Genomic DNA, 27,974 nt, shown 5'->3' with positions numbered 1-27,974 from the left:
TAGCTAAAGTTAAGTATTTAATATTTAAACAATCCCCATCTTAAAATGCAGCAATGACTCAACAAGCAAGATTTACGTATTAAAAAAATTTAATGTGCAAGTTATTAACTTCACTTTGACGCCCTTGAAACAGTTTTTATACAATAGTTCTGCATCCCGACCTCTACACTCATATTCGACCACATAATCACAAGAGGATAAAAAACCTTCTGTATTCAGGTGTCACAGTGAACGCCCTTTGGAACCGTCTGCTCTTACCGAGTCAGCACAATCATCTTGATTGACAAAAGAGAAGCAGTCTAGCAGCATTAACTGGAATCAAGCACGTTTAGCATAGTCATTTTAAAGATCTGTACCCAGACAGCACAGTGATTTAAAAAAAGAAAAAAAAAAAGGCACACCGGCCGTATTTATGATTCAACATCGATGATCCAGATTCTGAATCAGCCTATACAAAAATATACAACATCTGTGCAGTGAACAGGCTCACTGAGAAATACAACATTGCACAATAAAACTACCCAACAAGCTTCAGACACGTTTCCCACAAGAGAAGCCAAATATTTCAGCGACAAACACTTCTTTTGGACATGCCGTTATAAAATACATTAAAAATTGTCTTTTCTCAGTTTTGCTACAACATCGTGTCCAACAACACCCTGTTGGTTATCTGACTTCCTCAAAGCAGAGGCAGACTTGTGGACGGTTCTGTTGGGGAACATGATAACCCAGGTGAGCAGAAGGCACTTAACTGAGGCTGCAGCTGCTTTGCCCTGTAGTGAATCCCAGGCACTGCAGGCCTGGTCCTCACCAGCTCATGGCGCAGCAGCTGAGCCCCACTTGGTGTCCACCCTTAAAGGCAATGCTCCCCTCTGTGCTGGGTCCACCTGCGTCTGGTGAAGTTCACACTGGTTCTCTTTCCAGTGTAGAAGGATCTGGCAGTGTGTTCATCCCAGGCAGATTGGATTCTCTTTGCCTGAGAGGATCTGTCGCCGGTTCTGAGGCAGATGTGGGATTCACTGTTTGGCTGTGCGTGTCAGTCTGTGTGGACAGCGTTGGGTCTGCTGGCTGCAAAGTCTGGACTGGCAAATGTGAGGATACAGACTCATCTGGTGATGAAGAAGGCAATGGTCCATTAGGTATTGAGTCAGAGCCCTGCACTGGCTGTATAGAATGTGTAGGTTCCTGGGGTTGTGAGGAGGGTGATGATGTGTCTGTTGGCAGGAGTTGAGTGCATGGATCATTTTGTCTTTGCGGGTTTAGTTGTGTGTATTCCGCCTGTGTTTTTGCAATCTGCTCAGCAGTGGAGTAGTAAGGCAGGAAAGGCCTCTCTGATGCACATGTCCGCATGGCAAGGTAGGTGTGCATGAGCAGGTGGGGGAAGCGGGAGGTGAAGTAGGAGACAAAGTCGTCAGGGATGGAGCCCAGAGTCTCCTGTACCTCAGGTGGCAACTCTCTGTAATGGTGTTTCTGTTGAAGGCAGGGCAAGCGTTAAGACTGAACAATAGAGACGACATTATTTAAACACAAAATATACAGACACGTTCCTACCTTGTTTCTCATTGCACGCAGCAGGTCTCTGACTGAGCCACCTTTATAGGAGCGAAATTTCCGCAGATCTGCCAAAGAAAGAGAGACAGATGCATGCATCAACCTTAGAATAAATCCCTGATCATCATCCAACAAGGAACCAGTTAACAGGAAATCCTGAAATGATGAACAGCTGGATTTTAATTTTAACAGTTTGTTAAGCCCCCACATTTAAACTGGACAGAACAGAGGGAAAGAGTTTTCCATGTTTTCTTAAAGACCAGCTCCAGTCATGTTTTAAGACATATAAAATGGAAATAATAATTCAGATTACTAATACTCTCTCAGTGGCAAAGCTGACAAGAAGCTGCAGGCGCAATTCACCACCTCCTGCTCTATTTTGTGGTGGCCTGATGCAGCATTCAGAGCAACTACGTACACGAATCACGCATGTCGAAACATTTCTGCCACTAGCTCTGAAGTGAAATACCAGCTGAGTCACTTTGAGTGCTGAACTTTAACTGTCATAAAGGATCAACACAAGACTGTACAGCAGGGGGCGCCAGGAGCTTGTGTTTGCCATGTACGAACTTGAGCCATACCTGTCTGCAGTGGCACTGTGATGTGCTCTCTCCAGTCACCCTTGACAACAGCCCGCCCTCCTCTCTCCAGCTGTCTCACGATTGGTCCGTCCAGTGGCTCTTTTTCTATTCTGTCGCTCACATCCTGTAAGCAACCACAATTAAAACTTTTAGCATACATAAGAAGAGTGGTGTTTGGTTATGACTGACAAACCTATTACGCTGTAAATTAATTGATCATATTTCTGCGGGTTCTAACATGCCTCTAAGGAACAAGTAAACTTAAGAGGATGGTTTTCATACCTCTTACAACTGGTGGAGTAAGTATAGTTAAAATCAGCTCTTTACGCACTCCAACATAGAGACATGTCAATGCTGCTCAAATCATTTTAAACAGCAAGCAGAACATGCATATGAAGAGTTCTACAGTTGCATCCTACAGTTGCATCAGGATGTGTCGGATTGAGTTAGAAGAGGTTTAGAAGTGATCCATGCAAATCAATAACTAGTGAAACTGTCATTTAAGTAATGAAAACGTACCTGAAAGAACTGCAGCTCCTTCTCCAGGCTCCAGAAGAAAGGGTGTTTGAGAACGCTCTCAGCTGAAGGCCTCCTGTGTGGCTCCATGCTCAACATCTGCTCTATTAAATCTCTGGCTACAATGTCCCCTAAGAAATGACACAAAACAACCAGGCTTTGACAAGGTGCCTACAAGGTATTGTCACACAGTATACATGGTAAAAAAAAAGATGTATAAATCTATAAATCATTTAATATATATATATATAAACATCCTCTACTATCGTTGTTGTACACATCTGGGAGTGACCAGAGGAAAGAAGAAGTTTAGTCCTCACCATGTCTGTCAGTTTGCAGATGGTCCAGGCTGTGCGTGCCCAGTAAGATGTTTGCCTGCCTCTGCAGAGACTTGCCATATGGGTGGCTTCCCTGAGACACCACGTAGAAGAACACGCAACCAGCAGAGAAGATGTCAACAGCGCAGGTCTACATTGGAAGAGAGAGAGAAAAAAATTAGGTTAACAAATTACCCTTAAGATCCCACATTCAAATTATGGACAGTGTTAAAGTGTTTGAGTGAAAGCTTTTTAACTCCTTTCACTCATGCACTACACAAATGTCCAGACATTACCTGGGGGAGCTGCATATGAGAACGCACATGTCTGAAATCCCTTGACTCAGACCTGATTGTCTGGACATTGACCAGAGTTTATAAGTGAAAACGGTTTTAGATGCTCACATCTTTTGTTGGCTTTAGCCTGAACTTCATAGCTTTATCGGATTTCCAAATAAGGTACCGTACATTTCAAAAATTCAGAGAGGGGTATTTTATTGTGTTAAGGTATTTAACCCAGACAATGGCGCTCTCCGGTTGTTAAGTGGTATCATTTCGTGTTTCTTTTCTGACAATCAACAACAATGAGAGCTGCTGCAGCTTCACCACTCACCGGGTTGTCTTTGCAGTCCTCGCTGAGGACCTCGGGGGCGATCCAGCCCTCAGTGCCCGGCACCCCCGACCTTCTGCTGAAGCTGTGGCGGCCCACTGCCAGCTTCTTACACAAGCCGAAGTCTGAGATCATGGCCCGGACCCGGCCGTGGGCGTTGGGCATGGACACCAGGATGTTGTGGGGTTTCAGGTCTCTGTGGACTGAAGGAAAAGTATAAAGGTGAGTGGTGATAAACAGGTGGTGTCGATATCTTTGGTATTCAGAAACAGCCTCTGATGAGAATGAGAAAGTGATGGTGCGTTCAGTGATGGATACCTATGTTGAGAGAGTGCAGGTGGGCCAGTCCTGACATGGTCTGCTGAAGAAGCATAACTGGCTCGAGTCCATGACGGATGAAATCCTTCCTCTCCACATACTAGAAAGAGTAAAGACAGTCAGTGTAGTTCAATAGGTAGAAAAGGGCGTCTCATTTGACATTGCTCTATGATTAATAATGCAGACAGAAACAACTGTCTATATCCCCCACTTATTAAAAACTAAACAGACAGTACAACTGCATTCTTATCACACTAAATAAGTTAAGCGGCCTTGAGGACTTAAGTGACCTAATAAGTCCATCATTACCTCCTGAAGGGAGGCGGCACACAGCTCAATGGCGATGTACTGGAACTGACGGTCCCTCTCAGTGCAGAAGTAGCGGATGACATTTGGGTGCTCGTCTGACTCCCTCAGCAGCTGAACTTCTCGGTCTGCAAAGCTGAAGCACTCTGGGAGAATCCTCTTCACGGCTACAGGACGGTTGTCAAACTGACCCCTGGTGGAGAAACGATGGAATTACAATCATTTGATATTTCTGCAGTCTTGGATAAATTAAAGAAAAAATTGATTTTTTTGATTGTTGACCGTTTGTTTGACACTTACTTGTACACAATCGTGCCCTCAGCGCCATGACCCAAGACCTCTTTGGGACGAAAAGTTATGTTGCCCACTCTGACTATAGTGGAGTCCTCTTCTGATAGGGCAAAGACAAAATTTCAGACAGTTAAAAATGCGTTAAAATTGTAACTTAAGTCTTAAATGAGCTCAAGGCATGTGCATTTTATCTTTAATAATGCTTACCTCTGTCTTCGTGCTCATTGGCAGAGCTTCCCAGCTCGGACACGGACAGGTTGGAGTGGTTGGAGGCGCGGGGGGTTACGTTAGGGCTGCTGTGGTCCGAGCATTCGGAGCGAGTGCGGGCCACCTCCAGGTAGTCGCTGTCTGGGGCCAAGCCCAGGCCCAGGCCCAGGCCCAGGCCCAGGCCCAGGTCTGCAGTGGGGAACGGCTGCTGCCTCTGTAGCAGCTCCAGTCTCTCCTCCATCTGTCTCTGGAACTCCTGGTGCTGGAGCTGCTGCTGCTTGTGAACACTCTGTGGTGAGAGAGGAGACTCGTTTAAGACTGTCTGTTTATTGAATTTGTCAGTTCAGATTTATCACCAGCTAGTTGCAGGCACTCAACAGTCCACTTGGTGGTGCTGGTGGACTTACTTTGGGGTAGGTAATCACAAAGGCCACCCAGCCAGCCAGGAGGAAGGTGGAGAAGATGATGGTGGCCATGTCTTTGAGCATAGAGTCCACAGGGGCCTCAGGGCGCATAGGGCGACCACTGGTCCCAGGCTCTTGGATAGATGTGTCAGGCAAAGGAGACGAGGGGCCATCATCCATACCACTATCATTCACCTTCTACAGTAAAGAAGAGGTAGTGAAGACGAGTATTTCAGGAATGATATGTTTTGATATCTGAAAAATCTTCTCAACAAAATATCTTAGTGGTCACACACCTCTTCAACTTTCTTGTCAGTAGTAGGTGGGATGACGTTGCCTTGATTGCGAGGGAAGCAGTCAGAGAACTTCTCCAGGATCTTGGTCTGAGCTTCAGGGGGCGTCTCATGATGACCTGAGATGCGAGAGTTAACATTTTAATCATCACCAGAGGCACTAGACTCACGAATCACCACCAATCACTGACTTTAGTCGTGGAACTTGGAGTACATAAGTTTTGCTGTATAAATGGCGACGTAACAGTCAGGCTTGGGGAGTCACGGAATACGACATTACATAATTTGGATACAAAAAAAGGCGACTGTATTCTGTTAGAGTTACAGAAAAAAAAAAGAGGTAAATAGATTACAGATACATTTATTAAAAATGGGGATTACTAGCAGGATTACAATTTTAAAATGAAGACGAAATAATACCAAAGATGCTCTATAACATCTGGAGTGTAATTTCTAAACTGTCCGTCTGAACGTCTCTGATAATACCCTGCACCTGCGCGCACACGTTACGACACACAAGTCTCACAACACCGCTCCTCAAAGTCACCATCAGCAGTCTCTGGCTGCCATGGCCTGTGGTGAAAAAAATGCTTTCACTGGGTGGAAATGGGAGCAACATCGCAGTACACTGCAAGTTATGCCTTCCGGCTGTCATTATTCAAGGACTTGACATCTAATTTAAACGCTAACGTTAGCTGCACGGAATTCCAGTTAAAAATGTTAGCTAACCTGTCGTCTGCTACAACTACTGACAAATAGTTTGTTGGTGACGGCCGCGGCTGGGATGGTTGTGGGTACAAACACAAGCCCCAGACTGGAATCAGTTAATAGCAGTTTACTTGACGTTTGAGTGTAAAGTGGTGTGAACAGCAGACTTAACAAAGTACATTTAAATGCAAATAATTACCTATTAATTTAAACGGGCATTCGCGCATTCTAAAAGTATTGAAATTTCTTTTCTCTTGTCTTTATTTTTAGAGTAACCCTCCAAACCCTGGTAACACTACGATGGTGTTAAACTGATGTTCACATGATTCTTTGTGTCCAGCAGAGGGCAGTCTCAGTGCAGCACTGTCACTCAGAGTGGAGCATTCAAGGCCCTGCACTTCAAAATGTAGAGAACAGTTCTGAGAGTGAAACTCTCGACATACAAAATTTTACTGAGGTCTCTCCTGATGTCAAACCCTGCCGCTTGAATTGTAAGTTAAACAAAGAACTTCTTTTGTGGTTGTCTGGAAACCGTCTCCATCAGCATACCGGGAAAGTACACATTAATAAGAGTGGGAACTTTTTAATATTATACATGATTTAGTACCTATGAGGAGCAGATAGTTCCTCATGAAGTTGATGCGGTTTCTCTCTCGGAGTGCGGCGTTAAACTTGACACTGGTGCTTGGCGTGATGACACACTCCTTGTCCTCCTCAGTCTCCTGGCTGTCAGGACCCTCCAGCATGGGGAAGGTGCTGCCACGAGGCTGTGCGTACACACACACACACACACACACACAGTTTAGAAGATTCATATACATTTAAGAGGAATTTCTTATAATAGCAAACTTCTGTTCTGAGGAACCAGTGAGTGGTTTGATCTGGGGCAAGCTTAGACAAAACAGGAACAGGATGTATTCACTCAAATTCACTAGAAAACCTGGAAACCACAAACCAAAGAATGAAAGCAAAGCAGATAAACTGGAAGAGTTTTAGAGACTTATACTAAACAAACAGTAGTACATGTGTTATGCACATGTGTTACCGATAAGCATTGTGTTTTGCCTAAGTGAAGATATCCATGTAACGGTCACTCACCACCACAGTGACTCCATCGTGCACTAGTGAGGGAGAGGCATACAGACTGGTAGAGTATTTCCCCACATACAAAGTCGCCCTGCAAAAAGGAAAAGAGTCAAAGAAGTGCCTGATAACTTTCAAAAACACAGAACAGCATCCACATTTCATGCACAGTAGAAGCGTGACAACCTGAAAACACACCTGCAGTGTGTGTGCCATTATAGATTCAAAATGGAGAACAGCAACATTTCTTTTTCACAGAGGATCGACCACTTAAATTCCTGTTTCTGTGCGTTGCAGCGTAACCAGGTGTGAACACAATGTATAAAAATACAGAACAGTACTGCGGCGTGAAACGAGAGCTGAAACCAGGCAGGTCAGCACCCACTTGTTAGATATAACATGTCTAGACTCCATCTCAGCATTAAGCAACTTCACATCTTACAAAAGTGCATCTTGATTTCACCCTTTCAGGAATTTAGGCCTCTGTGATTAATAGGCAGGAAGTTGCAACATGTTTCAAAGTGTTTTGCCAGTGCTTGTTGCCTGATTCAAACACAATAAAACTAATTCAATAACAAGTGTCTCAGTAGTACCAATAAAAAAAGTAGTAGCAAGTGACCTGAAAGGGATAGCTCGGTTTGTTTGAACTGGGGTTGTATGAGGTACTTATCAATAGTAAGTGTACTACGTACAGTAGATAACAGTCAGCACGGACCCTGTTACGAAAAGCCGGCCAGAGTTCCTACACGGAAGCTAAGCGTAGCAGCGCTGCAGACGGGGTCACGAGTACCATGTGCTTTAGTCACTTAAAAGAGGCCTACATATAAACAAACATGTCAGTTTAAGTGTACGCTCTACAGTATTCCAGGTTTTTGTCACCGCTTCACATTGAGGTCAGACAGTCCTTTCTCTCTGCACTTTGCACAACAGCCCTGTATATTTACAGTTTGTAGAAGAGACAACAAATAAAAGAAAATGCAATGTTATGGAAACGACAAAGTGCCGTTCACAGTGGGGACTAGATTGTTTTCCTTCATGCCGTGAAGTGTTTGATGCCGTATGTCAGCTGTTTGTGTCAGAAAGCGGCTAGCACAGACTGAAATCAAACATCACTTTTCTGAAGACATCACCGTTGGTCCTTGCATGTTTTTCCCCGACAAACAAAGAGTGTCCTGGTTACCTTACAGATTACACCAAGTACACTTACTATTGATAAGTACCTCATACAACCCCGCTTAAAAAAAACAAACTATCCCTTTAAAGCTAAAAGTAGGGATCATGTCTGCTTACATGAACTTATTCTCTGGCTTCTTCTCTTTGGGAAATGGGTATTTCCACTGGGTGATGCGGCCAACCTCTCCAGACATGAAAGTGAGATAGCGCAGGGTTTCCACGGCCACGTTAGTGTGGGCAACTTTGCGGAGGCCCTCGCGCTGCCAGATGTACATGGCCACCACCGGAGAGTTGTAGTTCTGCACCCACTGAACGTCTCCCGATTCGCTGTCCACAGTCACCACCAGGCCGTCTCCGTTGGACACAAAGTGAGCCATCTCTGTGGGGAGCAGACGCGTGATGAGCATCGTCTTTAAGAAACTAAACTGAAGGCCAGCGTGTCTAGGAGTCTTACTGTATTTGGTGTCATCATCAGGAAGGGTGGAGGCGTAGTCAAAATAGGTAGCATTCCAGCGCAGCTCTCTGCTCTTGGTGTCATACATGGTGATGGTGTACTCTAACAGGGATGGAACAACAGGGTGTTTTTCACACAGGAAGAAACATTTGTATTGCTTTCTTTTCTTACGTAGCACACACAAAAGCCAGTGAGGCTGCAAGTATCCATTTCTGGGTGTAAGAGCAAAGAGGTGTTGAGTTTCCTCTGCTTAAAAAGATTCACAGCAGGAAAAATGTGAAGACTGTGAAACTGAACCCAGCATTTCGGCTTTTAGTTGACAAAGCCAGATTTATAGCAAGTATTCTATTTGCAGAGCTCTCGTGCTTCACAATTACCACCTGAGCTTTTGTAGTCTAAGCACTGCAGGGAGGGACCGGGGGGCCAGAAGGGCGGGGACAGCAGTGGAGATGATTAGTAGGTAAATAAGGGTTTGGGTTAAGAGCATGCAAGACAAATAGGCCTGTTAATTAGGCAGATTAAATCAAGAGCTGAATGGGCTGCAGTAGTAATCTAACTACGTCTGGTCGGGGCCCTGTTCTTGTGCTCTTATTTTGAAAGAAAAAACATCGGCATTCATCATGTGGTTACAGGTACATTAAAAAGGTGTGTTGGGAGCCCTCCAACAATTACAATATACTCATGTACAAGTCTCATTATATGGTCCCGCCTTTTGACTGGTATCATTTTGTCTTAGCGTCAAATTGCGTGCCATAAGTTCTGGCTTCGTTGTTCTTTTCACAGTCAGAATCTCCAGTTGAGTTTTTATCTTTTCTCTCAAACTTCTATTTTGTTTTTTCCTTTGTGTTTTAAATCCCGAAAAGGTCTGTGTAAACTCGTTATTATGAGTCAACTAAATTAATTATGGTGCATACGCTATCGTAGCATCCTTGGGTTTAAGGACTTGTTGTTGTAAAAACAGTTAAACAAGCACAAAATCCACAGTCTTATGGAGATAACAAAGGTCCCCACAAACAAGGAACTAGTTAGAAAATAAAACAATAGCCGAATTTATGTTGCCGGGTTGGTTTCGTCTTTACCTGTACGTCCCAGGTAGAGGAGAGATGAAGATGGACACAGCATCTCAGCAAAGGAGGAAGTCAGGGTCTGCTGTTTCTCACCAGTCAGCAGGTCCACCACGTACCACAAGTCCTGCTTCTTACCTGCACATGAGCACACACGCAAAAACACCGTGATTAGAGCATTTGGAATTCCTTTGGTAAACACAGCTTGAATTTAGCTCCATTATCATATCTTTAAATCTATTAGTATGTTTGCTTAAGAAAATAATTCTGTCTTGTAACTCTACTACTCCTACTTTTGCTTTACGCCGTACATGTGTGTGTAACTGGGCTTCTTGTGGTGTTTGTCCTTATTGAATCAAGACTGTAAAGATACTGCAGAACTCAATACTACTAAATACCCCTGGTTTTCAGCCTGTGGGTCGGGACCCCAAAGTGGGTCGCGGAGCCGTTTTTTGTGGGTCGCAGATGTGGGCTTGAAAAAAGAAGTTTAAGTTTATGCTGCGCTTTTATTTTGAAGGACATGGGTTTCCTATGACATGGCTGTATTAGCAACGTAGTTTAGTCACACTCCATGTATCCACTGATTGGGTAATCCCAGCTACAGTTACATTTACAGTCTTAAGACTTGATGAGCCCTACAGTAGTTACAGCTATGATGCACTTTTTAAGTTTATCTTAGTTGAAAAATGGCTGTTAGTTGAATGAATCTTAGAGCGAATAATTTCCTCTTTCCTCTTATGACCTGCTTGTCATTTTGGTCGTCCATTATACTGTGATGTTTTGTTCCATCTCAGGTCCAAACTGTTCCATTTTTCAATAAATAAGTGGTTAAAAAATGTCAGAAATTTGAGTCGCGATTTGTCGTTAAGGAAGTAGTGGTGGCTCCTGAGGCTAGACCAGTTGAGAACCACTGCTATATACTGTATACTACATAAAGCGTTCAGCGGTAGCATGTCGTATGGAGCTGTTCAAATTTATCTTGCAGTATGCCATGCCAGGCGCCAGTTTACGGTTTTGGAAAGTGGAGGTAAACCCCGTCTTTAGTGTAGCCCGCCAAAAGCAAACCACTGCTCCTTCAGCTATAGCGCCCCCCTCTGCTCAAATGCTGCTGTCGTCTGCCATTTCAACTGCTGTTGTGACGTTCCAGCGCTTTGCGTTGTGGGATACGGTAGGCGAGGTAGACTAGTTGCGACATTTGGGTATACTGTACATTTTGCTTTTGTTTGCATACTGTACATTACATTTAACCGATCACAGGGAATGTCGAATTGACCGAAAGGTACACCTGTGCGAGTCTAGTCAAGCTGAATAACAGCCATTTGAGCTTCACAATAACGGGTGTTACCTTTCTACCAATAAACAACCGACCCATCGAGGTCTCTTTCTACTGGCATCTCACCTTTTCTGTCAATGCAGGGAGCGGCAGTAATACCCTAATATAAATTATTATAGATGAAAATCAAAACCATAATCAAGATGAAGAAGGCCGATAGTTTGGCGTGAAAATTCCTGCAAACTCCGTCTAGCGTGTAGATTCTAAGAGTGGGAATCCGAGGCTGTACAACTTGCAGACTTTTGCATTTCCAACATGCTTTGTTCCAGCTTCAGTTGAATGAAAACAATAGGCTCACTGATAATGACTGTGTGGAGGCAAATGTCAACCGCCTCCCTTTCAACAAAGACACACAGTCAGTCACTTTGGTGGATTAACTTTCCTCTGGAACGCATTGTAAATTCAAAAGAGCACAGGCTCGTACAGCAGGTTGAATGGAAGTGTAAGGCTCAGTGAGATATTCCGTTGAAGCCAGATAAACCCATCTCAATTAGACGAGGGGACGCACAGGGACATGGCCTGCACTCGTTCACTGATAAGGAAACTACAGAACAAAGGGTATAAAATCATTTCTCTCTGAGAATTAGCCTTACCAGTGTAAAGGACTCCATCAGAACTGCGACAGGGAGAAGCTTGGACCAACTCGGGGATAGTGAAGGGTAATTTCTGATTGAGGAAAATGAAGAAAACATGCTTTATGGACTTCTGGGTAACATCTTGAATGCACCATCACAGCTCCAACCTCAGAATAAGGATGCAGTATATTTCAGCATGACTTGTAAATACATATGCGGTGAGAGGATCTGTTTTTCTATAGAAGAGGGAACAATGTGTTTCTACAAACGGCTTTAGATTATGGCTTGTGATAAAACAAATATTTCCTCTTACTGTGAGGCCTTCGTTGTTCTTCCCTCCCAGAGAGTACAGGCTGCCATCGTTGGGGTCGGGCAGAAAAGCAGGTCTAGAGTAAAGAAGAAGACGCATTACATGTCAAGACCAGTAAAGGGTGGATAAGTGTGAGTGACAGATGAGACGTGCTCGACAGGTTACCATAACCATTTGCATTCAGAATCTTTTGTTACAAACAGGTGCAGTACACTAGGATATATACACCCATGCAGAAAATAATTCAAGGTACGTACTCTGCCACATGTGTGGGGACCTGAAGAACTGGATCTGTGAGGAGGGAAAGGGAGACAAGAGACAATTCAGGACTGACAAGATCGTTAGCCAACAATGGAAAGCATGGCCGGTAGCTGTTGAGTAAGAGGATGACACGAACATGGGTGACATTCAACCGCGCAGAACACAAAGTCCAAATGAATATGAATTTCCCTGGGGTAAACATAGAAGGCAAACAGAAATGTCTGCAAACACCTCGTCTGGGAATATGTCAAGCATGTAACATCAGTGATGGGAACAAAAGAATGATCATGTAATGAGTGGATCGTATCCTGTTTATGATCCTCTTTGATACAAAATGTCCCTCTAACAGGCACATTAAAGCAGAGGGTTCATCCACGAGGCTGCTCACTTTCATCCTGGTACAGTTCGGAGGATCGGGCTACTTTGTGAGTTTTCCTTCCAGAAATGCTTCCCAGGAATGTGTGCATTTCAAAGTGAATGTTTACGCTCATTTACAAGAAGTTTAATACATTTAACCTAATCCTTTTCCAGAGTGCACGATGCTAACGGTGCGTCATTTAAAATCGACCCACTAAAGGCCTTCAAATTTGAACATTTCTGCCAGTCAGACATGCTGCTTTACTCACACTCACGCTGGCCGTTGAAGATGTAATGCCATTTACTTCACACTCCGATACAGTAGGTGGCAGTATACTAAGTTTTCTATTTTGCCCTGTGAGTACATTTTGGAAAGCATGGTATTTTATATCTACATCTGCCTGTGGGCCTTCACAATTAGAGTAGGTATAATATATGTAAATTCCACTACAGTAGTGACTACGGATGGGCACCGATATTTGAATTTTCTAAATGATGTTGGCATTCGATTTAACTAAGCAGCTAATGAATGTTCATTATATATTATTCATTAGCTATATCAATCACATGTTCGTTACACATGTATACCAATGTCGTTTAAAATGTGTAAAAAGTAGAAATAAAGAAAAAACATGCCTGGCACAGCACCAAACCGAAAGCAGTGTCATGCTGTGAGGAGACGAGGGAAACAAAAGCCTTATGAGGAAGAGCGCTGCTGTGCGTCCCTCTGTGAGTAACAAACTCGCCAATGTCTTCTAAATTCGCCTTTTATCAGCTGAGAGACTGCGTTCGGCAAAAAATAGCGCTGTGCGCTACGGTGCTTTGAGGCCGGGTGTACGATAGGTCCCTATGGCTGAAATGTAGCTTCATAGGGGGCCCCCACTGAGCGTGGACCCTGGGGAGGCTGCTTCCTCTACCCCCGCGGTTGGTCCGCTACAGGCTACATTATGAGTGTGCTACACTTTTTGTTTTTTGTAGTGAGGTTAACCGGATATCCGTTTCTTTTTATAGAATATTCGAATATCGATGTGCCTTCAAACGCCCATCCCTAGTAGTGACTTGATGGTCTCTGCAATTCCAGGGAAAAAATGTTGGCATCATATCGGCAGATCAGCAAAAATCAAATAGCATGAACCCTTGTTCCAAAGAATACAGTAACTTTCCTACCCTTTGGAAAGCTTTAAGCTAATAGAGAGAAAAACAGCATGGCTGGAAATGGACTTCAAAAGCTGGAAACTTGTTTCATATACAGCATGTGGTCCATCACACTGAATGTAACGTCTACTTTTGAGTAATACTCCTGTAGTGCTGACAGCCAAGAAGAGAACCCTACGATTGCTCTGATAGCCGAGAGCCGCCATTGCTACAAGACAAACACACTCTTCCCTACAGTGTGAACACACAGGGCGTGGACCAGATGGTGTTGATCTCTGTGGAGGTGCCTGGAGGGGTCGACAATAGTAGGGGGGAGGCCTAGGATTACCTGAAGGTGGTCAATGACTCTTGTGCTCCAGAAGAATTAGCATTCATTATGTGTGATTGCTGAGGGTGGTAAGAAAACAATGGTTCCCTATGTGTGGCAAAAAAGAAGCTGAAGCCACCCGGCTGAAATGTAAATAAATGTTTTAAAAGTCAACTGAGACTGACGAGCAAACAGTGAGAGGACGTATATGTGGGCTGAGTTGTATCATTTGATCCAGGGAGAGATTTCCGCCTCCCCCTCATTACGTGGGCGTACGACTGCCTGACTGAAGCTCACCGCCAGGTGTGTGCGGAGCCGGTCACAGAACTGCTCAAATTCATATTCAACGGCTTTCCAGAAAAACAGATGGTGCGGAGGATTCGGCCTCTACTTCTGATTATTGATGAGAATTAGGTGGCACCAGCGAGGACTCGTAGGATCGGATTACAGTAGTTTGAGACTCTCATAAAACATTGTGCTCCTTAAAAAGGTGATTATGTTTAGAAGAGGAAAAGTCTTCAGAGTCATACGACAACATTTCACTGAATAAAGACTCTCTCCAATAACCATTCAATGTACTTTATCTAATGTAGTTCCCTAATGTACAGTGCCTACATTAACATGGTAACCATGGTACATGCTGTGTGTGCATGTGACACTACAGCAAAGTACTTGCCCTTGCCCAGCCTGACCTTGATTACAGGCTATATTTGCCCCTCTCTTGGTTAATAATTACCCAGCTCTGCTCTAACAGAACATCTCGCAGCATTTCCTTCATCTTAAATTTAGCACAGAAAATGTCCCTGTAAGTCACTTATAATAATTAACCATTTTTGGCCCAAATAATCATAGCTAATGTTTTCAATAATCAGTAATAGATTTTTTTTTAATACATAAATTATAATAAATAAAAAATTGGAAAATAATTTAAATCCGTTGGTGTTTTGTTGCATATGTGTTGTGGATACCCGAATGATCAACAGACCAATCATATAACAACAAAGTGTGGTTTAAGTCAAACATGAAACCAGGGTCCGTTGCTTCGTCTGTATCATAAGACTTAAACTGAAAAGATCCCAATTTTGTTCAATTCTTAAAGGGCCAGTACGCCAGTTTTCAACCTCAGTCCTATCATGCTATTATGGGGAGCTAATGCCATTATGGTAGGAAAAAAATGCAATGTCACTCTGAGCCTTTGGAGGACGCTATCTGCTTCTCCAATGGGCCCAGGAAAACCTCTCACCTGGCGGAGGCCGGGGCGCTCGCTAAACGACACTTCCTCAATCTAGGACGCCCGCCTCCGATGTCATGTATCGTTCAAAATCGTCGGGTTTGAAATGTAGACTGCAGACCTGAAGATGTTTTAGACGATCCACCGGTATGTTCTGGTCGTGTTTTGGATTCTGTACCGGGCCGTTCCTTTCAGAGGGAGGGGCGCAATGCACGCTGGGTGTTGTAGGAATGTAGAATGGGCGAAACCACGAGCTGTTTGTGCAACTTTCTCCACAACTATGGCACCAATTTCAAATATTGTTGCTTCTATCGATTACAGAGAACACCAGCTTTGACTGACAGCGGCTTTTTCCAGGGATGAATTGCTTCTTTAAGGTAACTTAAGTCTAATTTTTGTGTTAACCATGTTTTTTATGTCATATATTAACACTAAAAAGGACAAACGCTAAAATTGCTTAATTGTATTGGGGAAAAAAGTGAATTAGGGTGTCACTGTTTTCTTTTGAGAAAATGTATAAAAAACTTGACAGCGTTCACGTGACACTCTCTCTCTTCTCACCTTCTTTCAGAGTCCATTTGATAGAGCCCGACTTCTTGCTAACGGCGTGCAGGTTTCCATCCAGGGTGGACACAAAGAGCAGACTTTCAGGAAGGGAAACTGTGCTGGCACTGCACAACCCCTACAGAAACACACAAAGCAAAAAAGATTATCAACAGCTGCAACCAAAATCTCTACTCTCTTCTTAATTATCATGCATTTCAATTAAAGTGATGACATATTAAACTCTGACATTAGAGAGGAGGCGTGTGTGAGCATGCATGCTCCTACTTTAGCTCCTGCAATGAGGTTGTGAATAACCACTACTTAATATGTTGAAATTACAGCATGCTAATGACATTCTTCACACACTGATATGCTGAAATCTGGCAGAAGAGAAAAACAGAGCCTTGTTTTCATCATCGCCCTGTTTCATGTATAGTTATTATTTCGCTGGAAGGGGGTGGGGTGAATGGTTTGCCCCAGGGACTGTGCCACCTTGGCCTGCTTTACAAATCCACAAACTACAAATCAATACCTCACAATGACAGCTGAAGATCAAACCAGGAGGGGGCTGACTAGCGAGGTAACAGAGGGCAGGTTGCTGGACGAGCTCTGAGAGGGTTCAAAGTAACAGCCGGTGCCGAGGGTTGCAACGTGGAGGAAGGTAAACAAACCGGGCATGGGGCTGAGCACGTGTGTAGAAATCATGCTAACACCCAGCATGCCTTGTTAGGTTGGTTTGGCTCTTTTTAAAATGACTTCACATTGGAATCTTTTAGTCTGACTCAGAAATAAAGGTGACGTAAAAGAGAAAGGAAAGCATGAACTGGTTCATTAGACGTCCCATGTTGACACATGCACATGGGATAAAGAGGCACTTACAGTCGTCACACAGAGAAAAGAAAATCTAACAAAGACGCATCAAACCCAGAGAAAACAATGGACTATAAACCATGACCGCAACTCAGTGACCAAGCCTCATGACTTAGCTTATGCCTGAATTAACAGCACTGTGGGTAACGGGTGCTACACTCACCCACTGTGGAATTTAAACAACGCTGCCCTTGATAACCAAGCCGTGGGTTTCTTATGGTTTGTGGCACCAATGTGCAGGAAGAGGTTCACAAAGTCACTCTGACTCTGTGTACTTTAAAATAGGTGGTATTTCTTTAACTTTCTCAACTTAAAGTGATAATCTCAAAGATCTTTATTTAAATAAATGTTAAGTCTCTATCTATCACAGAATGAGGTAACACAATGGTGACTGAGCCTATGGCCCACTGATGAAAGCCTTTGCATTTGCAGTATTACAGAGTGGGTGTCTGTGGCGACTTTAGTGGAAAAAATCACAAGCGGCGCCCAGTTAGTGACGCGTTTTCCATCAGCCAGCAGTGGTTGGTCTGCCAGAGAGGGTAGGCAGAGCTAAGCGGCTGCTTTTCCGCTCTCTGCAAGTGTTGCGAGTAAACAGTAATCTACTATGGCTGAACAAACAAAGAAAAGATGGATGACTACAGATACAACTTCAACAAGAAGTGAAAATCCAAAGAAAAAGAAACAAACTCGACGCTCAGATGAAGGCAAACAGTCTGAAAAGGAAAGCGACCGTCAGCCAGGAAAATCAAGAGTTACAACCGGAGCCAACCGTGGACGTCACACATGCAGCACTGTCTGGATATCTGGGAAGTGTGCGCCCGCGATTAACGTTTATCGCCACAGGTGCCGCCAAAGAAAAAGAAACTGAGATCTTCAAGATTATATCTTTAAAGAGATAAGATTCCTGGAAAACTGATGAAATTAATTTTGAAAACTGATGAAATTCAATTAAACCCACAGGAGTCTTTACACAGCAGAGCAGCTGAGAAAGTCTTGCTGAACCACAGCGGTATTGATCAGCGTCTTATAATAATCCCCCTTAAAAAGTCCCCGGGGGGGGGGGCGGTGCAAAGAGCCCCTGCATATAGTGCAGATTACCAATCTATTACTAACACACACTTCTGAGCTTTTCGCAGCTTTGGAGGAGATAAGGAAGGTTGGCTTAAGTGCTCCAAAAATCAGATACAAACTAACCAGCAGAGCTATTAAGCCAGAACCTGGTGAGTGTTTTGGAGAGCAAATGCAACCGACATTACTGCATCACTCGGGGTGTTTCCTCTTGGTCACTCAGCTTTCACTTCCCAACAAAACCCCTGCCAGATGAAAACGGCCTTTGAGAGGAGGGGGCTCTTATTTCTCTAATGCGTGTTCATGAGTTTAAAATCAAAGTGAGTTTCGCAGCATCTACAGAACGAAACTGAGACCTTCCACATTTGCCTACCGATCCCCTGCTGCTGTCTCACATCCTATACGAGCATTTGTGTCAATATTGTGCACCTGTGACTGTTCCCACTGGGCTGCAGACTCACGAGCATCAAACAACTGTACTGTGGGAATCATAAGCAACGTGTTTTTGGGCCCCCTGGTCCTTATCTCTATCAGGGCTTTTGGTTTCACAAGCAAATTACTTTCTTAACATCTGTTTGCCTCCCAGTTTCGGACGGACACTGATATCCAATAACTGCTGATTATTCTGCAGCGTTAGGCTTCAGAAAACATCTGGTTAACAATATGTGGATGTCCTTAAAACGTAAATATCGGGGCATTCCCTCAGTCTTACAGAAATGTAAGGTTGTTGCGCAAGTGGGTTACATAATACTACAAAACTGGGCGAAACCAAAGTCTTGGCAAGTTCTGAGGTCTTCACTTTCTCTTCTCCTTTGAGGCCAGACTCTGCTTAAAAGGGACACAGACTACAACGCTCACGATCTCGCTGGCAGCAGCAGGCCGGAGTGTCACTGTGCTTCACAGCCTCTTGCGTGGCAGACCGACCTGAACTCGGGACAGGCTGTTATTGGCAGCGTACACGCGCACTTTAGTAGCACCCCTGCATTTTAACCCCTCTGTCAGACTCGCTCACCTCTCTGAGATAGTAAAGTATTACATTGCCAACCAATAGTTATGGGTGTTAGGGTTTAAACCAAAACAGCTGGGCAAAAGCTGCTTTTACAGAAAGACAGACAGACAGAGGGCCTCTTCACAGGGGCAAGACTGGACACATGTAGGAGACACAGAGGGTGGGGATGACTCACACCTCTTTATAACATACAGGCAGCGAGGGAGATACAGCAGATAGAGCACGAACAATTGTCAAGATATGCTACAAGCCATGTTACAGAGCTTTTCTGTCTGTTCTGCACCCGGTTCTTTTCTCCTCTATAATAAATGTCAGTGCGTAAAAATAAATGTTCTGTTTTTTGTGATTGCTTGTGATTTTTTTTTTTCTTTGCAAATGTAAAGCACGCGCACAGATTTTTGCAGAAATAAAACAAGGAAGAGCAATTTTCCACACAACACCGAAATATTGCTCAGTCTGTCGGCGTGCACATGTTCAAATTAGGAGGAAGCTGAGGAAAGAAAAGAGACGGAGATGCTTTAAATGATCATGGGCTAATCCCATAACTTACATATAAGTGTCAAAGTGAGGAAATATAAGACAATAAAACAAATAACATGTTGTAAAGCTGTGGCTTTTGCAGTGTTACTTATGCAGCAAGTTTGGGTGAAAATGTTCAACAACAGGAAATCAAGCAATGATAGTAGACAGTCATCATATGAGGCCTAAAATCCTCACTATACTATGAGAGAAAAGCTCTTATTTTGGTAAGATAACTAAATGATCTGTTCGATTCCAAAGAACTCTGCAATGTATTTATTGTGCATAAAGCTGCTCCTTTGTTTAAAAGTGGAACACTCTCCTAACAACAACCTGTCTGCAGCAATGAGTCTGTCTGCAGCAATGAGTCTGTCTGCAGCAATGAGTCTGTTTGCAGCAATGAATCTGTCTGCAGCTCGATGGGTGCAGACAAAAACCAACACAGGAACCACCTTATCTCACACATGGTGCTTTTCAGGGGAAGTTCAGTGCAGTGAGAAATTCAAGTCATCAAAAACATATCCTGAAAGTTAATTAAGAAACTCCTTTATGTACAAGATGAAATAAGAGCAGCACCACATCAAGAAAGAAACTAAGATCCATCGCTTTTAAACTCCTACATTAAAGCAGTCACGAGAGGTTTCCCTTCAAGGCTGTGTAAAGTTGACACAGGCTCAGGGATGTTTGATTTCCTTCACAGTCTCAGACAACATGAGAGTAGAATTATATTAAAATAAAAGAATAGATCACAGGAGAAACCGTGTCCTTGTCAACACTGTCTATCAGCTGCTCTCTGCGTGGTGTTGCTTCAGTGTGGAGGATGTCACGTGTTGGCCCTCACTCAGGCACACTCAAAGCACAGCCAATCTACTGCTGTGATAAGATAGTGTAAGATCACAACTCTTCTTTTTTTTCCCCTTTTTAGCAAAAACAGACTTGTTTTGTTCGACCTGAATAATAAGCAGAACTGTAAGGAAATAAAATACGGTCATAGAGAGACAGAGGAATGGAACAAAGAACTCGTCTGGGGGACATTTTGTCGACTAAAGTCCTGTGAGAAATATTTTAATGTTGTTATTAGGGGCCGCAAGATGTGTGAAGTGAGGCATGATCAGGATGTAGAGCCTAAAACCAAACAGCAATAGCTGATGAAACAGCTAGCGAGACACATCCTCCTTACAAGGGAAAATCTGCTGGCCATAAAAATAGCTCGATTGTGGAGAAGAGACAGTGAGGAGACTTGTCTGTGTTGCTCATTCATTTCTCTCCGTCTATCCCTGTAACACTTATACACAAACCTATGTAAAAAAAAAAAACTATACAACCATACAATTGTTCCCCCACTACTCCAGCAGACTGTCTAATAGGCTAAGAGACGAACCTGATAGGGTATTATTGGCTACTTTAATCTGCTGCTTAGCTTTAGAGGTTTACTAACCTGGTAGCTTACGGATCTGCTTGAAGACTTTCTAGGCACCTGGCTCAGTTTCAAGTAAACTACCCCCCTTTTGTGCCAGCTGCAAAATCATAGAGTCCATTCTCTGTTTATAATTTGCTTTGTTAAAATTTCGGGATTACAAGACATAATGTATGTGAACCACATCATAACTCATGTTGATGAGCATAGAGGCGTAGATGTTTTTGCGGTTATTTTGTAGTGGTTTGATGCAGGTTGTGCACGACTGAAAGAAGTAAACCACAAAGACTAACCATGTGGAACAATGCGGTGCAACTTCTGAAATTAGAGGCAACAGATGAAACACGCACCTTTCCTGATAACTTCATATGTGTAGATGTGTATAACTGAAGGGGAAAGCTTTCAGAAAGTCTAATGCAAGTTTGGATGACAGATACTGGCAGGAATCAACCTTTAAACGTTATCATCTCTTAGGAGTGTCTACAGACAGCTGATAGTGAGCCCAATGTGAAGCGATCATACCACAAAAACATCAACCGCATCACTTTAAATGAATAGCTTGAAGGTTGCTGCTGATGTGTAATGCATGCAAGCAGCAGAATATCCGCATATAACCAACCACAACACATAACAAACAACATCAACCCACTGACTTTAGCGTGTTATGGTAGGGTCTAATATTTAGCATATTTCTACACAGGTGAGCGTGTTAAACGGATATATCGTAATTAGATATTATCAGCACGTTATCGGTATCTGCAGATTATTATGCCCAGTTTCTGCCGATAAAATAACACTTTGATTACGCCTAAATGCCCGATGACTCCCTATAAAAAGTTAATGCAACGACATTAACTCGTCGCGAGTGTGCGCACTTTTAAGATATAGGCCAATCAGTCTCGTTCATTGAACTTCAAAGAGAGCTATGTTTTAGCTAAGGACCAAGCTTATACTATGTGCACTGTAGTTTGTTTTGTTTGCACACCACCTCACCGTTACAAGTTTGTTTGTATCTCATAGAAAAGTGCACAGATTGAACCCAGTTTTAAGGTTATTGAGTTTAAGGATCAGTCTATAAAGAATGTACATAGCCTATTAGTCTCATTTATTCAACACTGCAAGAAAGAGTACACTATTTCTCTGTTATTTCAGTTGGCTTTAATCGCTGCACAGTTGTACAATGCACTTAGTTTCACATGATCCTTTTGGATAGATTTCTTTTTATGTATTTGTTCTGTGCAAGAGGTAAAATGTGCCTTAGTTCTGGCTATTGTCAGGATTGTCTCAGGGAGAGCAGCATCCAAGCCTGTCTAAGTTTAAGTAGTTTTCTTATATTTCCATACATGTGTACATTTTAAAAAGCACTGTATTATGTTATTTCTGCATCTGCCAGTTGGCCATGACAATAAGAGTAGGCATGATATTAGTTCCACTACATGGGAGACTTGATGCAATGAGGTGGAAAAAAACAATTTCTATTTTTATCACTATTATTTTCATAATACGTATTGTCAATACTTCTATTTCACATTAATGTTTCCCGACCTTAATATTCGTTATCTATGTTCAATAAGTAAACAGTAACACAATGGGTTTTCTTAAATGTAATAACTTTTGATAGGAATTGAGATACTTTAGGAGGGGTTAATGCAACAAAAGTGTTAGTGAGGTTGGGAAGAAAGCAAGGCATAATTCTTATACACAAAGTGTCCTTACAGAGAGATGTTTTTAAGACTTTATCAATTCAGCTACTAGCTCAAGTTTATCAAAAGGAAGATGGACATCTGACCTCCATGCTATGAAGGAATACGTTTCATTAATTTTTGACTCTGTGCTGAGGGATTGAAAATACAAAGAGTTGATAAAGCAATGTTGGTAAAGGTAACAATTGGGTTTATAGAGCACATATTACTTTAATATGAGTGCCTTTAGCCAACAAGCTAACGTTCGCGTTGTTAGCCTACTCCTGTCATGTGAAGACAACACGCAGCATGTAGACAGACTTACAGGTTCACTGAAAGGATCTTACACTTGTAATATTTGTGGGACTAAATGACAGAGAATAACAGCCTAGCGTTGAGTGAAGAGTGGGCTCCCAGTTAATGTCATCAAACTTAAGCTAGCTTATCTAGTTAGCCCCTCTTACCTTTTGTGGGAGACCAGCGCAGAAAAGCAACGCCAAAATGCACCACAGCCGGGTCCGACTGCTCACTGCCCAGTCCATGTTTTCTGGTCTCAAACCGGGATAGACAGCTGGTCCGGAAGACCGTTGACTACATAGAAGACGTGATTTGGCTCACAACAAGATATGACAAATGTATTTATCAACGTCGTGGCGTAAAATACACTGAGCCAGCGGTGGTGGTGGTGGTGGGTACAACGTTAGATCCGCTTCTTCCTGAAATGAAAACCGTGGGGGTTGGACTTTCGGATAGATATCCATACCGAGTGGAGGAGGGGAAAAGTAGACTCACGGCGCATTCACGTGCCGCCCGGATGCTCGAATTTCCAAGAAGTCGTTACTCCGACTTCTCTGTGTTCACGAGCTTTAAGGCCAAATTGTTGGAACAACATGGACGCAATGAAAAGAAGATGTACTATATGTTATTGCTCAGAACTAAACAAGATTACTCTACGTGGACATAAATTAACGGTTTAATATTATTAAGCAAAAGTTTTTGACATTCAAGCCAACGTTTACTACGTACACCATGTTTTTGTGCAATAAAGACGTCAATATGTTAATTTATTCAGATTTTATTTCGGTATTAATGATTTATTTTTTCTAATAAAATGCCACTGTGCTGGACATGTATTTTTATTTATTTATTTATTTACTATTCATTAGCTTGAGAGCTTGAGAGAGATATTCTTTTAGTTCGTAAAAATGCAGCGGGGTTAGGGGTCCCTTTTGTGATCCTACATTTGTGAATATAAATTTTATTATAAAGTATAATTTAGTTAACAACGAATTCAATGCTATATTTATCATGTGATAATACATAAATATTGAAATACATAAAAACATTTTTACATTCAATATTAATGTTGTTGTTTTTTTTAAACACAACATAAGTGAGTTTTGTGAAACTATTTTTTACGGTTATTTAGATAGTTCATGAACATAGCGTCAGTGTGAGCCAATGAGAAAAGGCCCACAGACACCGGATGTGGTATAAACAAGTACATCCGGGAGCACTTTCTGCAGAAGTCTTCCCCATGAGAGAGCATGCTTTCTCTAGCTAGCCTCCAAATATTTTCATTTAAAATGTCTGGGGAAAGCTTTTTAGCGCGCATATTTTCTTTTCAGTGTAATGATACATGACTTTACTTCGAAAAATAAACGACTTTTAAATTTTTTTTTGGAGCAATGCGAGTAGGCCGCAGCAACGTGACATGTGGAGGTAATGTTTTTTTTTTGTTAAAATAACACTAAATTGAATACAATTACTTATTATTTTCTCACTGTAAGTATGTTGTGCCGTCAACAGTGCCGGTGATAAACTCGGAGCGGATGCTGTTTGTGCGGTAATTGCACCTCTACACGTGGACTGGTAGTCGGCAAGGCCTCCATGATTTTATGAGGGTGAGTATTTCTCAGTAAAATAACGTTTTCATGTATTGTTGTAGTCAGTGAATGATGTTTTTGCGTTAGACTTCTGATTTGAAAATGAAGTCAACATATTAAATCTGACTTGACTATAAAAATTCGTTAGTTGTACGTGTGTTTCAACAACGAGGTTTAATCAGACATTTTATATTTGCAGGAAATGGTTGCTGGTGTTGATGGATGCCTGGGGTTGCAAAATTGTAAGTATCATAACGGAGCAAAGAATGGCTTGTAATAGTTATGAATGATGATCATGTTGCGTTAGACTTCTGATTTAACATTGAAGACAATAAACATCTGACATAACTTATTTTACCCTTTGTATGGCTGTAACAATAACTGGACTTGACTCAGATTTGTCTTCTTCTGCAGCTATCTGACCGCGGTGCTCAAGAAATGGACATGCAACTGTAAACTACAAGGTACTCTAACAGGGGCTGTACATGTATTATTGAACCAGTTTGATAAATGTGTGAATGTTTGATTAAAGGACTTACATGACGTGTAAATAAAGCATTTTCCAACAAACACTCTCTTGTTGTTTATTTCATTCTACTTTGCCTGTTTCAGTAAAAAAAAAATGTAGGCACTATACTTTCAACCTGAATGGCCTTTTCCTTGGCAATTCACCCAGGTCAAGAGTAGTGCAAGAGAATATATGTCTTGTCATAACTGGAGTTTCTTGGCATTTTCTCCCAAGTCTCTCTTTTAAAGCACGACACAGAATTTTAATGCAAAGCTGAATGCTTTAAAATTCAAAGTTATGCATCGCTGCTGATGAATTGTTAGTCCCTGTTGACTCACATTGTATTATAACTGTTAAAAGGATTATGTTTTATCGAACTTATTTAGTGTTAGTTGTCAACAAAGTCTCAGGTTTCAGCTTCTTTTAATTTATCCTCGAGTATCTTTGGGTGATGAATAACTATAGATGACCACAAAGACATGAAGTCTTTCCAAGCAAAAGGTTTTATTGATCCACAATGATCAGAACCATAAACATTCTGTGACATCACTGGACACAACAGCAATGTTTCATATTTTCATCACTGTGCAAATGAACAACACCGAACCTCATGAAAACAAATAGCATGTCTCGACGGACACAGTAATGGCACAATTTAAGACTTTTTCTCTCTTCTCCTAAACTGATGCAACAAATGTGGCGGCTCACTATGGAGGAATGTTTGATTATTTTAAAGGCACTTTCTGCCTCATACACTTTGCCAACACACGTAAATCATGTCAAATAATAGTTGCCTGTAAAGCAGCCAGGTGTCTTGGCAGATAAAGTTGCTGTTTTTCTAATTTAGTTATTCTTTTGAATGAGTACAGTACGGAAAGAACATGAATTTAATAACTAATTCAACAAAAACAAGCATTCATAAGCTGGATGTCTGCTGAAAACATTAAATAATATGGCTAATATCCAGTATTATTGAAACAAAACAGGAACAGTGGGTTTGTCCACTTTTTCTTACCTTGTCTCCAAAGCAATAATCTTTATCATCAATTAACTGATTGCTTATTTGTCACTGTTCCCTCACACAGTAGCTTTCAAACAGGACGGAAAGATTGCTTTGGCAATAAAAACAAAATTATTTGCTCAACCTTGAACAAAACACTAAAACCAAGTCTTGAAGCATGTTGCGTAGAAGCACGTTGTGAGTGAATGAGCTGTTCTTTGCACAGCTTCGAGAGCTGTGATCCTATGTATACATTCATCAGACCTAGGCAATGTTCAGCTGCTGTGTTTGCAGATATGTTTTAGTTCACTCCTTTAAAGTCAGTGTTAGCTCTAATCCCTACCACACAGTTGAAAGCACACATGTATGTTTCAATAGTGTCCATAGCGGATTTAAACTGACCCGGTGTCTGCGATGGACACATTGCTGTGGATCTGTTTGCATATAGGCGGCTGGCACAGGCAGCAGTGTGGATGGGCGGTGAATGAGTCTTGGTATCCCTGTGAGATGTGTATCGATGGACGCAGGGGCTTCCAGCAAATTCATCTCCTATCATTATTGGCCTCAAGGTCCTCGTAGAGTTACAGCAACAACTCGATTAAAAAGGTCACACAAAATGTTGACACTGTACAACTACCATGTTTGGTGCAGCTGTACATCACAGGTATTCTGGTTCTTCTGGTTGAATCTCATGGCTATTTGTCGATCCACCAAAACACACACATTTATTAAACGGTCTCTACATGCCCCATGTTTTGTATTTCATCAGAAAATTGATCAAAATGTTTGACGTCACACAAAAACATCTGTGCGATTGGATGACAATCAGCGAGTCACAGCTCTTCTGTTTTTCCACAAATAAACACAAGCTTCCCGACGCTTCTGGGCGGTGCAACAATATTGGGAGGGTCAGCCCTTTGCTGCACCGGAGGGCTTCTGAAGGAGGGGGTCTTGTCCTATTGCCATCGTAAGAAAAAATGTCCGTCATTGTACACTTTGACCAGCAGTCTTCACATGTCCGAGACCTCAGACTCCTCAGGTTCTGGGTCCTTCAAGGCATCGTTTGTCACAGTAACCAAATTGGCATTTGAACGTGTGTCCATGGCAGAGTGCATTATGGGTAGCCATACGTCATCCATGTTTGGCATCACAAATATTTTCTGTGGGAGAATAAGCACACAAAGGAGCAACGTTAACCTTTTTTCAACATTAAAAGACGAGGAGGACGTTGTAGAAGGCTGTTCAAAAGGAGCAGAAAGTACAGATTAATATGCTTCATAATACAAAACTTAAAGCTACAGTAGGCAACATTATTTCATTAGAATTTGGTTAAAATAGCACATTTTGATCATTGCATTTCCCTGACAATATTAAATTGAAAAGATGTTAATTGCTCATCTTTGACTGTGAGTGCCTGCCCCTTTGTATTTAGGTCATGTCTGCATGTACACGGGTATTTTTCCCTCCTTCATTTCCAAAAAAAACCCGTCCACACAAGCACAGTGATTAAAAAAAATCCCTGTCCAAATGAAAACTCAAAACGCTGTCGTGAGAATGCCACACAAACACACAGCGATATAACACAGTCATGCAAAGAAGAAAAAGAAAATCGCGGCCAATTAAAAGTCTGAAAAAATCAATTGCTGGAAGTGGTGCATCCCGACGCCTCTGTTCCTCAATATAGTGGACGAGTAACTGAACATATATGTGTAAACATGTACCAAGTCCTGTTTGCAAGTCGAGAAGCATCACGTTTTTGTCACGTCCGTCATTTTGCAGGAATGTCGCCTCATTTGTGACGCCTCACAGATAACTGTGCATACACAAGCCAAAAACGTTAACCCCATCTACATGTCTCCGTGGAAACGGAGTTTCTAAAAGTCCTCACCCTGGCCGGAGTTTTACAAATGATCCGTTTTCAGTGGCCTAAAGCGGCGTCTGTCTGTGGACCAAAGGCCAAAACGCAGAGACAAAGCTACGTTTTGATAAATGCCCGTGTACGTGTGGACATGGACACGGTCTGAATCAAACAACCAATCAAGTTTAGCTTTGAGTGTAAGCAGCC

The 27,974-nt window shown here is 42.3% G+C and overlaps 2 protein-coding genes and 1 long non-coding RNA gene across 4 annotated transcripts in view; 1 reads left to right on the top strand and 2 right to left on the bottom strand.

Annotated features, from left to right (window-relative positions):
- Positions 1–77: 77 nt before the first annotated feature.
- ern1 (endoplasmic reticulum to nucleus signaling 1) lies at positions 78–23,208 on the bottom strand. The gene is made up of 22 exons (XM_069673966.1): positions 22,980–23,208; positions 15,966–16,086; positions 12,351–12,384; positions 12,097–12,169; positions 11,802–11,874; positions 9,891–10,013; positions 8,812–8,913; positions 8,475–8,736; positions 7,200–7,278; positions 6,709–6,868; positions 5,397–5,512; positions 5,104–5,298; positions 4,697–4,985; positions 4,499–4,589; positions 4,202–4,391; positions 3,893–3,992; positions 3,578–3,777; positions 2,969–3,116; positions 2,652–2,779; positions 2,133–2,256; positions 1,552–1,619; positions 78–1,470 (listed from the first exon to the last, which is right to left on the bottom strand). The coding sequence occupies exons 1-22, from the start codon at positions 23,055–23,057 to the stop codon at positions 904–906; spliced, it is 3,321 nt and encodes a 1,106-aa protein (XP_069530067.1). The 5' UTR covers positions 23,058–23,208; the 3' UTR covers positions 78–903.
- Positions 23,209–24,049: 841 nt separating this feature from the next.
- Positions 24,050–24,937, top strand: LOC138603170 (uncharacterized). The gene is made up of 4 exons (XR_011309231.1): positions 24,050–24,237; positions 24,325–24,419; positions 24,601–24,643; positions 24,816–24,937. It is a non-coding gene; the product is annotated as an uncharacterized lncRNA (long non-coding RNA).
- Positions 24,938–25,396: 459 nt separating this feature from the next.
- tex2 (testis expressed 2) overlaps positions 25,397–27,974 on the bottom strand; it is a 49,019-nt gene continuing 46,441 nt past the window's right edge. For both annotated transcript variants that reach the window (XM_069673964.1, XM_069673965.1), the window contains exon 13: positions 25,397–27,069. In XM_069673964.1, coding sequence (XP_069530065.1) covers positions 26,920–27,069 — 150 coding nt within the window. In that variant the 3' untranslated portion in view covers positions 25,397–26,919. The remainder of the gene's footprint in view (positions 27,070–27,974) is intronic.

The sequence above is a fragment of the Semicossyphus pulcher genome, unplaced genomic scaffold (genome assembly GCF_022749685.1).
Source record: "Semicossyphus pulcher isolate SPU_LCO1_2020_fin unplaced genomic scaffold, fSemPul1.0.p SCAF_23, whole genome shotgun sequence".
NCBI classification, from domain to species: Eukaryota; Metazoa; Chordata; class Actinopteri; order Labriformes; family Labridae; genus Semicossyphus; species Semicossyphus pulcher.
This window is presented reverse-complemented; position numbering and strand designations above follow the sequence as displayed.